Consider the following 12,308-nt stretch of genomic DNA (forward strand, 5'->3'; position numbering starts at 1 on the left):
TCTCTAATTAATTAATTAGTTTAATTTAAGTTTACGAGTTCAGCTGTGTTTTTTTAAAATTTGGGGCAGATTTGCTAACAACCAATTAAATCACAGCTTCCCTCTGATGTCAGTTTTGAAAAAAAAAGAAGTGAAAAACAGGAAGTTACCATTAGGTTTTTATACTCACACAGAGACTGCTCCTCCTCCTACGAACGGCTCCCAAAACTAGTCCGCGATCCCTGGGTTAAAGTAGGTTTTTATACTCACACAGAGACTGCTCCTCCTCCTCTTCCTCTGAACGGCTCCCGAAACTAGGCCGCGATCCCCGGGTTAAAGTAGGTTTTTATACTCACACAGTGACTGCTCCTCCTCTTCCGAACGGCTTCCGAAACTAGGCCGCGATCCCCGGGTTAAAGTAGGTTTTTATACTCACACAGAGACTGCTCCTCCTCCTCCGAAAGGCTCCCGAAACTAGGCCGCGATCCCTGGGTTAAAGTAGGTTTTTATATTCACACAGTGACTGCTCCTCCTTCTCCGAACGGCTCCCGAAACTAGTCATTATGGTATGTACTGATGATGGTGGTTTGCTTCTTGCCTGCCAGTGGGACTTTTAGCGACATGAGGCCTTCATTTAGGCCCTTTGGGAGGCTGGCCAGCTTGGTCACCAGTTCATTTTTGACTACGAAGCCCACACCAGCCTCATGCACCTGGTCCGCTTTGGCTTGATCACTCCATAACAATATGTATCCTGCCCCTATTTCCCTGAGTTGACTTTCCTCTGCAAAGCGCAATTCGCTGGGCGGGGGGGGGGGGGGGGGGGGGGGCGGGGGCAATGTCAACTTTGTATCGAGCTAGCACTCTGCCCACTAGGGCAGTTCTCCATTCAGATCTACCAGTTTCGGTGTTGCCCATGGGTGTGCGCACATGGCATGTACCAACGGTGAGATGTGTCATATTTGCTTTCTTTCTTTTTGATATTACTACCGCTAAAGTGGAACTCACCAGCCGCAGTGAGCTGGTTGGTAACGTTTTGTGAAGCAAGCAATCTTTGGGGCACCTTTTTCACTCCTTTCTCAGACTACAGAGATAAGCAGTACAGCCCTGAAAAGGGTTGCTCAATCGCTTAGGTGGTTGCCACGTTTCACCGCTGCTTCGGTTCAGCGTAAGACGACTCTATGACCTGAGCTGCCTGTGTGCAGGTTTGTGGCTACAGCTTCCAATGAAATCGCTGCTTTGTCACTCACCCATTGCCACAGGAAAGGAGGCCCAATAGATGTATGCAGATGACTTGTGTGTGAATTTCATTTAAATGAGGCAGATTTGAGTACCGTCAGCCTCACTCTATACTCACACATCCACCTGTATCCAGTGGCAGGACAGGGAATAGATTTAGATTTATTGTCACGTGTACTGAGGTACAGTGAAAAGTATCGTTCTGCGTTCAGTGCAGGCAAATCGCTCCATACATGAAAAAATAGAACATATGATAAATACATGAGGATACGTAATGAAAAATACATAGAAATTGGGTGAGGTATATGATATGTGGTGCAAGAACTGTGGAAAAGATGTGTAGAGAAATCAATTCAGTCCTGAAGATCAGTTCAGACCCTAAGAGGGTCATTCAGGAGTCTGGTAACAGCTGGCTAGATTCTGTCTTTGAATCTATTGGTGCGTGTTCTCAGACTTTTGTATCTTCTGCCTGATGGAAGAAGTTGGAAGAGAGAATAGCCCAGGTAGAAGGGGTCTTTGATTATGCTGCCCACTTTCCCAAGGCAGCGGGAGGAGTAGATAGAGTTAATAGATGGTAGGCGGGTTTGTGTGATGGACTGGACGGTGTTCACAACTCTCTGTAGTTTCTTATGGTCTTGGACCGAGATGTTGCCATACCAGGCTGTGATGCAACCAGATAGGGTACTTTCTATGGTCTGTCTATAGAAATTGAGTCGTGTGTACATGCCAAATTGCCTTAAATTCCACAGGGCGTAGTGGATGACCAGGCCACCTTCAGTGGTTTCCTCCATGCAAGCTGCCAGGAACAGACGTTTCACATGCCCAGGTAGACAAACCCTATGTCACTAAGGGCTTCGGCCTGTCGGCTGCTATCACCTGGTTTAACCCGCCCCTCAAGATGGTTTTCCAGGGTGTGCCCGCTGTCGCATGCAAACAGCTACTTGGAGTAACAGGTGAGAGCTGAGTGTCAGGTAGGGTCTGATCCAGGTGATCTGCTTTGAGAAGAGCGTGGCATGATCCCCTGACAGAGGTACTTGCCCCAACCATAACACCCCATACACACACACCAACCCCCCCCCCCCTCCCCCCAAAACAAAGTAAGTGAGTGTGGAACAATAACAACCAGACTCAGAACATCAAAATGCAGATCCAGCAAGCTTGAATCCTCGGTGCACTCCTCTACATTGCTGAGACCTGGGCAGCCAATAATAGGCAGTAGAAAGGCTGAAAAGTTTCCACCTTCACTGTCTCAGATGTTTCCTCGGCATCTCTTGGCAAGACAAGGCCACAAGTTCAGAGGTCGTGGAGCATACTAATTACATGAGCATAGGCCCATTGCTGAACCAACAACATCTCCATCGGCTCAGCCATATTCATGGATGGATGGATGACAGTCATGCACCCAAAGACCTTATTTGGTGAACTGGCCATGGGGCATCCATAACTCTGCTTCAAAGACATCTTCAAATGAGACATGACTCATGGGTGTGTTGTCTTTCACCGACTGACGACTAGGCGTCTCATTATTATATCAGTGAATGTTAGAGTTGGGTGACCTCAGACTGACTGGAGAGCTGGAAGAGAGAGGTTGCTTGTGCATGTTAATACTGTTATTCATCTGTTGTTTTGTATACAGTTGACCCACAGTTAATGTTGATACATTGGTTATAGCTTTAGCTTTCAGTGTTCTTGGAATATAAATCAGGCCATCTGACAAGAAAATTATCGAGTACCAGGAGTGGTGTGGATGTTGTTAAACACTGAAGAAAAAAACTATCAGCCTACCACGAGGTCCACAGAGATTTGAAGATTTTGCCGACTGCCAGAATTAACAACATGGAGTCACCAATGAGTCTCTGATTTCATGGTAATATGGACAGCAACTGGCATGTGTTTAAACAACAATTTAATCTGTTTCTTACTGCAGTAACTTTAGGGGATCAATCAAATTTGTGTAAGGTAGCGATGCTCCTAACAGCGGCAGGGCCCAAAGCAATTGCTGTGATTAATATATTTAAATTTGCAAACGATGAAGCTGGGAAAATTTTTAATGAGGAATTTGAAGATTTGATGCAGATAATGAGCTCTATGTGTTGAGATCACGTTTACAGAAGATAGAAGAGTCCATATATAATTTCATCACTGATTTAAAGTTAAAAGCTAAAACCTGTAATTTTTCTGTGGTGGAATGTTCCATGATTCGGGACCAGATTGTGTTTGGTGTGAATGAAAATGCCCTGAGGGAAAGGTTGCTGAGGGAATCGGAGCTGTCTTTGGAACAAGCAGTTAAGATTTGTCAGGCTCATGAGCTAGCAGCACAGCATTCTAAAATGTTTCTCAATAATGGTGGCATCTTCTTGAAGGAAAGAACTCTGGTTGCCGCCCTTTTTCCAAAAAGGCAGGAAACTTACGAATAAAGGCGGGAAAGTTCCTGCAGCTCCTCGCACACCAACAAACAGGTTAAAGATCAGGACAAAGTATTTCTGTGTAAAAGATGTGGCCAAAGGCACAAATTATGGCAGTGTCCAGCTTTTGGCAAGTTTTGTTCCAGATGGAATGAAAAAAATCACTTTGCTCAGAATTGTCACTCTTAGCTCAACCCTAGATCAGTCAGCACCGTGGAAGACAGTCTCCAGTGATGAAACATCATTGTTTGTTGGAGTAATAACAGACAAGATTAATTTTTTTGAGACATCAAAACATTTTCCAGCACTTAAAAAAATGTAAACTGATACTCCATTTAAAATAAATGTGGTTGATGAGGACAATTGGCTGCTACCACTTGAAGTGAATGGTACAGTGGTCCAACTGAAGTTATGCACTGGTCCCAAAGCCAATTTAATCAGCATGATTGATTTACAAAAAGATCAAAAAATTCAGCCGATTAGAAGAAATCACAAAACATCGACAAATTATAATGGTTCAAGCATTAAATGTTATGGTGCTTATGGCTTGTGTGTGGTGGTGAAGAACAGTTTATTCCATCCCATTCTGTATCGTATCCGAGGGCTTGGATTCATTATTTGCTGATCAGTCCTGTGAAGAATTAGGTCTTGTACTGTTGGTATACAGCATCTAGAAAGGATTGGATCAACATTCTGATGATTCTGAGAACATTATCAGCAAATTCAGCGATGTGTTCACAGGTTTTGGTTTTGGTGCACAACCATTCACCTACAAGATACAACTCAAAGAGGATGCAAAACCCATGATACAGGCACCAAGAAGAGCACCTCCACCTCTTCGGGATCGCTTCAAAAAGGAGCTAGTCAGAATGACAAAATTAATTGTAATCCGAAAGATAGAAGAATCTACCGATTGGGTAAACTCCATGGTTTGTGTAAAGATATTCGCATATGCATGGATCCTAAAGATCATAACGAGAATATCAAAAGAGAATATTACCAAATACCAAAGCATGAGGAAATGACATCTGAGATGGCTGGTGCACAATTCTTTATGAAAGTTGGAGCATCTCAAGGTTTCTGGCAACTAAAGCGAGAGGAACAAAGTACAAAATACTGCACTTTTAATACACCATTTGCACAGTACTGCTTTCTAAGAATGCCATTTGGCATAATTTTGGCACCAGCAATTTTTCACTGTAGCATGTAGCATCTTCAAATGAGACATGACTCTGGTGATATCATGGTTGTGTTATATTTCACCGACTGACCACTAGGAGTCTCATTAGTATATCAGGAAATGTTAGAGTCAGATGACCTCAGACTGACTGGAGAACTGGAAGAGAGAGGTTGCTTGTGCATATTAATACTGTTATTTATCTGTTGTTGTGTTTGTCATTGACCCATAGTCAATGTTAATAAATCGTTTATAGCTTTCGTTACAAGTCTTTTTGTAATATAAGTCAGGCCATCTGACAGGAACATTACAAAGACAATTGCAGACATTGACATTGATAACTGAGAGACAGTCACTGAACCTCTGGCAGATGACTGTCTGAAAGGGCATTGGAATAGGTGAGCAGAAAGAAAAGACTCAGCTGAACAAGAAGAGGTCCCAGAGAAAACAGAGACTAGCAAATGTTGCACCTTCTCAGCCCAGTGGGGCACCTGAGCCACATCAGGCCATGTTTCACATGGGTCTGATCATCCTGATGCAAGCCATTGTCTTAGGGGATGGAAGTTTGCCAAATATATTAATACTGATGCCGATGTGATTCAACAACATCCTCATTTTAAGCGAGCATTGAATACATGTTTAATGGTTAAAGTGTAAACTTAAGTTGAAATGCAAAGCATGTTATTTGGGAGTGAGCAGGTTACGGACTTGTTCTTTTTTATTATAAAGACTCCCATTTACAGGTTTGAGGAATAATTTTCAAATGCAAACTTTCTTGTCATACGTGTAAAACAGCAAATAAACGTCTCGCCATGCCATTGTTTCATTTGGCAACAACATTCCTATTTATAAAATGAAAATATGTAATCTGCAACAAAATAAGATAATATGTTAATTTAACAGTTTACCAAACAGGTTATTTAAATTTTCTGTCTACTCCATAAATTAAGTGATCATAAGCAAAAATTTACCTTTTTCAATCTGTGCGCCTGGTAGATACCAGTTCAGTTAAACACAATATGAAAATTTTATCCCATTGTTTTTGACTTTGTGTGCATAGAATTTCTATAATTGAATATCTAACAGCACAAAATTAAAAATGAGATCTTCCATCTACTTGGCTAAGTGAGTTTGAAATGGTTAAGAACAGGTACCAATGAGACCACAATGGAATCATACTAAGAGTACTCAGAAATGGGATATCCAATGGCAATCATATTGGTGCAAAAAATAAATTAAACACATTTGATACAAAAGTTTGTTAAGAAACAATACGCCAGCAAAAATACCAATAAAATAATTAAAAGGAACCACTCATGGTCTAAAAGCATTGTTTGAATCTTGTTACCACCACTTTAAATCTCAGCATCCAGAAATCCGGATCATCCATTAATATGTTTATGATTTAGATTGATGTTAACCCAGTTACAGACCAGTGAAATATGCAGGTGGATGAAACTTCCCCCAATTGGCTCACCAGAAAAACGTGATGGACAAAATAGATGGCATGCAGGTGTTGTGGATGTCTGCCCCCTTTCTCAATTCTAGGACATTGATGAACTGGGGCACAAGACAACAATTAGCCCCCTGGTCTAATCCCCATATTACAAAAGATCTATTTGATTGAAATTTATTTCTGGACTCGGCTTTGAACAGCCCTGTTGGTATCCCATAAAATCTTCACTATTATGCCTGGGTTTTATTTACAGCTATTTGGAAAAACAGGACTTACATTTGATTTCTTTCTTCCTCCCCTCCCAGCATCTTGTTTGCCGATATTGTGGGTTTTACCAGTTTGGCTTCACAGTGCACCGCACAGGAACTAGTCAAGCTTTTAAATGAACTATTTGGCAAGTTTGACGAGCTAGCCACGGTGAGTCTTTGATTTTTCTTTACTTTGGCTATGGTTTAATTTTCTCTTGATTGTTTGGTGAAGAGTAAAAATCACTTTGGATTTTACTTCGCTTGGTTAACAATGATGTACATTAATGATTAACAAAAATACAGTGCAGGAAGTCAGGGCATTTGTTTACTGGTGCCTTCCAATAAACACTCCCTACTGCATAGTCACACTTGGATCAACCTACAAAATGGGCAATCTGATTTTGAAAGAACACTTGACATCAGGAACAGGAAGGGGACAAGCAATCACAATGTTGGGAGTTTATTACAGGCCCCTCAACTGCCAACGAGAGATAGAGAAGCAGATAGGTAGAGAGATTGTGGATAGGTGCAAAAGTAACAGGGTTGTTGGGGTAGGAGATTGTTATAACCTGCCTACTTACCATTTGCTGGGGACTAATGACAATCCCACAATCCTGTGGGAGTATGAGCTTCCCCAATTTGGGGGGTGGGGGGGGGGGCGCGGAGAAATCATTAGTAAACTCCGAGTATAAATAAAGCTGGCCAGTTTAGGAACCAGCAGGAAGGAGTGTGCAGCAAGGGAAGTTGTTGCTGCTGTTATATATATATGTTATAGTAAATAAATGTTATTACTTTGTATCCTTAAAACTCGTGCTGGATTCTTCGTGGCCCTCACAAAAGAGATTTTAACTTCCTATATTTGACTGGGACTCAATTAGTGCTAGGGGCTTGAATGGGGCAGAGTTTGTAAGGTGTATCCAGGAAGGCTTCTTGATGCAATATGTAGATAGACCAACTAGGGAAGGGGCAGTACTGGACCTGGTATTGGGGAATGAGCCTGGACAGGTGGTTGAGGTTTCAGTAGTGGAACATTTTGGGATTAATGATCCCACTTCCGTACGCTTTGGAGTACTTTTGGATAGGGGTGAGGGTAACCCTCAGGTTAAGGTGTTAAACTGGGGAAAGGCAAATTCCGATAACATTAGATGGGAATTGAAGAATTGGGATTGGGTGCGGCTGTTGGGAGGTAAATCAACATCGGACATATGGGAGCCTTTCAAGCAACAGTTGATTAGGATTCAGGAAAGTTACGTTCCTGAGAGAACGAAGGATAAGTATGAGAAGTTTAGGGAGCCTTGGATAATGAGGGATATTGCGAACCTCGTCAAAAAGAAAAAGGAGGCTTTTGCACGGTCCAGAAGGGTGGGGCAGTCAAAATCCTTGAGGAATATTAAGAAAGTAGAAGGTACTTGAGGAGGAAATTAGGAGGACTAGGAGGGGGTCATGAAAAGTCCTTGACAAGTAGGATTTAGGTGAATTCCAAAGCTTTTAATTCAGATGTAAAAAGCAATAGGATGGCCAGGGAAAGGATTGGACCACTTAAGGACAGTGGAGGGAATCTATGTATTGACCCAGAGGAAACAGGCGTGGTACTAAATGAGTACTTTGCATCAGTGTTCACCAAAGAAAAGTACTTTGTGGAAGATGATTCTCAGGGACAGGATTTATACCCATTTGGAAAAACATGGACTCTTAGCGATAGACAGCATGGTTTTGGGAAGGGGAGGTCACGCCTCACAAACTTGATCGAGCTTTTTGAGGACGTGACAAAGATGATTGATGAGGGGGGGATGTTGTTTACATGGCGTTCAGTAAAGCCTTTGACAAAGTGCCTCATGGCAGACTGGTACAAAAGGTGAAGTCACATGGGTTCAGTGGTGAGGTGGCAAGATGGATACAGAACTGGCTCCGTCACAGAAGGCAAAGGGTAGCAGGAGAAGTGTGTTTTTATAAATGGAAGGTTGTGACTCATGGTGTTCCACAGTGATCGGTGCTGGGGCCCCTGTTGTTTGTAGTATACATAAACGATTTGGAGGAAGATTTAGCTGGTCTGATTAGTAAGTTCGCTGATGACAGCAAGGTTGGTGGAGTGGCAGATAGTGTTGAGGATTGTCAGAGGATACAGCAGGACATAGATAGGTTGGAGACTTGGCAGAGAAATGGCAAATGGAGTTTAATCTGGTCAAATGTGAGATAATTTGGTTGGACTAACATAGAGGGGAAGAATACAGTAAATGGCAAAACTCTTAGGAATATAGAAAGTCAGAGAGATCTGGGCATACAGATCCACAGAACTTTGAAAGTGGCAACACAAATGGACAAGGTAGTCAAGAATGCATATGGAATGCTTGCCTTCATTGGATGGGGCATCGAATACAAAAACTGGTAAGTCATGCTGCAGTTATATAGCACCTTGGTAAGACTGCACTTGGAATATTACGCACAATTCTGGTCGCCACACTAGCAGAAGAATGTGAAGGCTTCGGAGAGGATGCAGAGGAGGTTTACCAGAATGTTGCCTCATATAGAGGGTGTTAGCAATGTGGAGAGGCTGAATAGACTCGGATTGTTTTCATTAGAATGACGGAGATTGAGGGGCGGCCTGATAGAGGTCTACAAGATTATGAGAAGCATGGATAGAGTGGATGGGCAGGCGCTCTTTCCAAGGTTGAAGGGGTCAGTCACTAGGGGGCATAGGTGTAAGGTCCATGGGGCAAAGTTTAGAGGAGATGTGCAAGGCAGGTTTTTTTACACAGAGGGTGGTGAGTGCCTGGAACACGTTGCCAGGGGAGGTTGTGGATGCAAATACATTAACGGCGTTCAAAAGACATCTCGACAAATACACAGATAGGATGGGTATAGAGAGATAAGGCATTAGGAAGTGCTTAACATTTTGGCTAAAGGTGGTATCATGACCGGTACAGGAAGGACCTGTTCCTGGACTGATTTGTTATTTGTTCTTTTTTCTGGACAGTTATCACTGTACGGTAATAAATGCTTGTTAAGATGCATCAAATTGATCTAATGCAGCCTCTAGTATGTGTATTAGCCATATCATTTTCACCAATGCTTCGAATGTATGAGTGTTGCAAAATGCATTGTTTATCTTCTTCACTCTGTTGTAGCTGCTATCTTTATTCCAACATATTCCAATGCTTCATCACCAAAAGTGAAATGTGAATGTTTCTACAAACATTGCAAAGTAAACTTGAGAATTCTTCAGGGAATGTAGCAGCAAAAGAATAAATATGCTTTATCACATTGCTACCTAAGGCCCCCCATCTCAAACTTGCTCCTCGCCTGACGTGTGGTGATCTACATGTTAAAACAGCACCAGTCAGTTCTTCCCCCTCACAGGTGAAAGCAACCTATGGTCATCTGGGACTAGGGTGACTTTACCTAACTTATTAGATAATTGTGGGTTTTCGAGTAGCATACTTGCCCTTCATTGAAGAATGAAGTTTTAGATCCCACCTCAATTGTTAAAATCATAGATCATAGAATTTACAGTGCAGAAGGAGGCCATTCGGCCCATCGAGTCTACACAGGCCCATGGAAAGACCACCCAGTCTAAGCTCACACCTCCACCCTAACCCCGTAACCCAGTAACCCAATCTAACCTTGGACACTAGGGGAAATTTAGCATGGCCAATCCACCTAACCGTCACACCTCTGGACTGTGGGAGGAAACCGGACCATCCGGAGGAAACCCACGCAGACACAGAGAGAACGTGCAGACTCCACACAGACAGTGACCCAAGCCAGGAATCGAACCTGGGACCTTGGAGCTGTGAAGCAACTGTGCTAACCACTGTGCTACCATGCTGCCCACAATGGTTTTAGTCTCTTTCTGGAGCCATTTTTTTCCAGCGACTCAGAAGCAGGGAATGTGACATGACAACATCTTTGCCGATCTGGGGCGAGATTCTCCGACCCCCCGCCGGGTCGGAGAATCGCCGGGGGCTGGCGTGAATCCTGCCCGGCCGGTTGCCTAATTCTCCGGCACCGGATATTCGGCGGGGGCGGGAATCGCGCCGTGCCGGTTGGCGCGCCCCCCCCCCCACGATTCTCTGGCCCGAATGGGCCGAAGTCCCGCTGCGAAAATGCCTGTCCCGCTGGCATAGATTAAACCACCTACCTTACCGGCGGGCTCCGGGGTCCTGGGGGGGGGGGGGGGGGCCACGGGCCGATCTGGCCCCGGGGGGTGCCCCCACGGTGGCCTGGCCCGCGATCGGGGTCCACCCTGTGGGCCTGTGCCGTGGGGCACTCTTTTCCTTCCGCCTTCGCCACGGTCTCCACCATGGCGGAGGCGGAAGAGACTCCCTCCACTGCGCATGAGTGGGAATGCCGTCAGCACCGCTATCGCTCCCGCGCATGCGCCGCCCGGTGATGTCATTTCCGCGCCAGCTGGCGGGGCACCAAAGGCCTTTTCCGCCATGGCGGGGCGGAAATCCGTCCGCCGTGGGCCTAGCCCCTTAAGGTTGGGGCTCGGCCCCCAAAGATGCGGAGGATTCCGCACCTTTGGGGTGGCGCGATGCTCGACTGATTTGCGCCGTTTTGGGCGCCAGTCGGTGGACATCGGGCCGATACCGGAGAATTTCGCCCCACATTTTTACTCATGAGCGGTGAGTTCCCCATGCTCAGAGTCTGAGCTGAGTGGAAGATTCAAATTATTTCTTCTTGTTCAAATCCTACAAATTTCTGTGTTCCAATTGCAGAGCAATCACAGGAATTGAATGCATTTTCCTTTTGTGAAATCCGACAAGCTGTGTTAACAATAATGCAGAACAGCATGTTTTTAATTACACCTACTTGAAAACACAGGATTTTGAAGAGCAAACTAGAGTAACTCACAGATCACAGGCTCTTATACATTTTAAGAACACAGGCACCGGTTTCACTTGAGTCAGCTTGCCCTTTCAATTACATCATGGCTGATCTGTACCTCAACTGTATTTATCTCCTTCTGTTCTATACACCCCTTTCCCACTTTGATACCCCCTCACCTCCTTCTTAAATGAGAAATTGCATATTTTGAAATTGTGCCCCCAGTTCTAGATTTCCCATGAGAGGCAGCATACCCTGTGAAGCAGATGGAACAGATGGCAGGTGTAATTTAATGCAGAGAACTGTGAAATGATTCATTTTCCTCGGAAGAACGAGGAGAGGCAATGTTAAACAGGAGTACAATTCTGAAGGGGGTGCAGAAAAAGAGGGTCATGGAGGTGGATTTGCACAAATCATTAAAGTGGATGGGAGAAATGAGAGAGTTATTAAAAGAACCTGAGGATTTATAAATTGGTGCAATTGGTACAAGAGCAAAGAAGCTATGTCAAACCAGGCTGGCCTGAACTGAAGTATTGTGTCCATTTCTGGGCAGGATGTGTTGGCATTGGCGAGGATGTAGACAAAATTTACAAGAATGGTTCTAGGGTGGATAGATTGGAGAAACTGGGTCTGTTCTCCTTAGAGATTGAGGAGATTAGGGGAGGCTGTGGCGTAATGGTATTGTTGCTGGACGAGTAATCCAGAGACCCAGGGCAATCCTCTGGGAACCCGAGTTCAAATTCCACCACAACAGATGGTGACATTTGAATTCAATGAAAGAAAATCTGGAGTTAAAAGTCCAATGATGACCATGAAACCATTGTCGATTGTCGTAAAAAATGATCAAGCTCCACAATATCCTTTTGGGAAGGAAATCTGCCGTCCTTGCCTGGTCTGGCCGACATGTGACTCCAGACCACAGCAATGTGGTTGACTCTGAAATGCCCACTGATACGGCTCAGCAAACAGGGATGGGCAAG

General features: G+C 44.2%; 1 protein-coding gene across 2 annotated transcripts in view; it reads left to right on the forward strand.

The window, feature by feature from the left end:
* LOC140425038 (adenylate cyclase type 1-like) overlaps positions 1-12,308 on the forward strand; it is a 547,118-nt gene that overhangs the window by 67,509 nt on the left and 467,301 nt on the right. For both annotated transcript variants that reach the window (XM_072508827.1, XM_072508828.1), the window contains exon 4: positions 6,559-6,670. In XM_072508827.1, coding sequence (XP_072364928.1) covers positions 6,559-6,670 — 112 coding nt within the window. The remainder of the gene's footprint in view (positions 1-6,558; positions 6,671-12,308) is intronic.

The sequence above is a fragment of the Scyliorhinus torazame genome, chromosome 6 (genome assembly GCF_047496885.1).
Source record: "Scyliorhinus torazame isolate Kashiwa2021f chromosome 6, sScyTor2.1, whole genome shotgun sequence".
Lineage (NCBI taxonomy): Eukaryota > Metazoa > Chordata > Chondrichthyes > Carcharhiniformes > Scyliorhinidae > Scyliorhinus > Scyliorhinus torazame.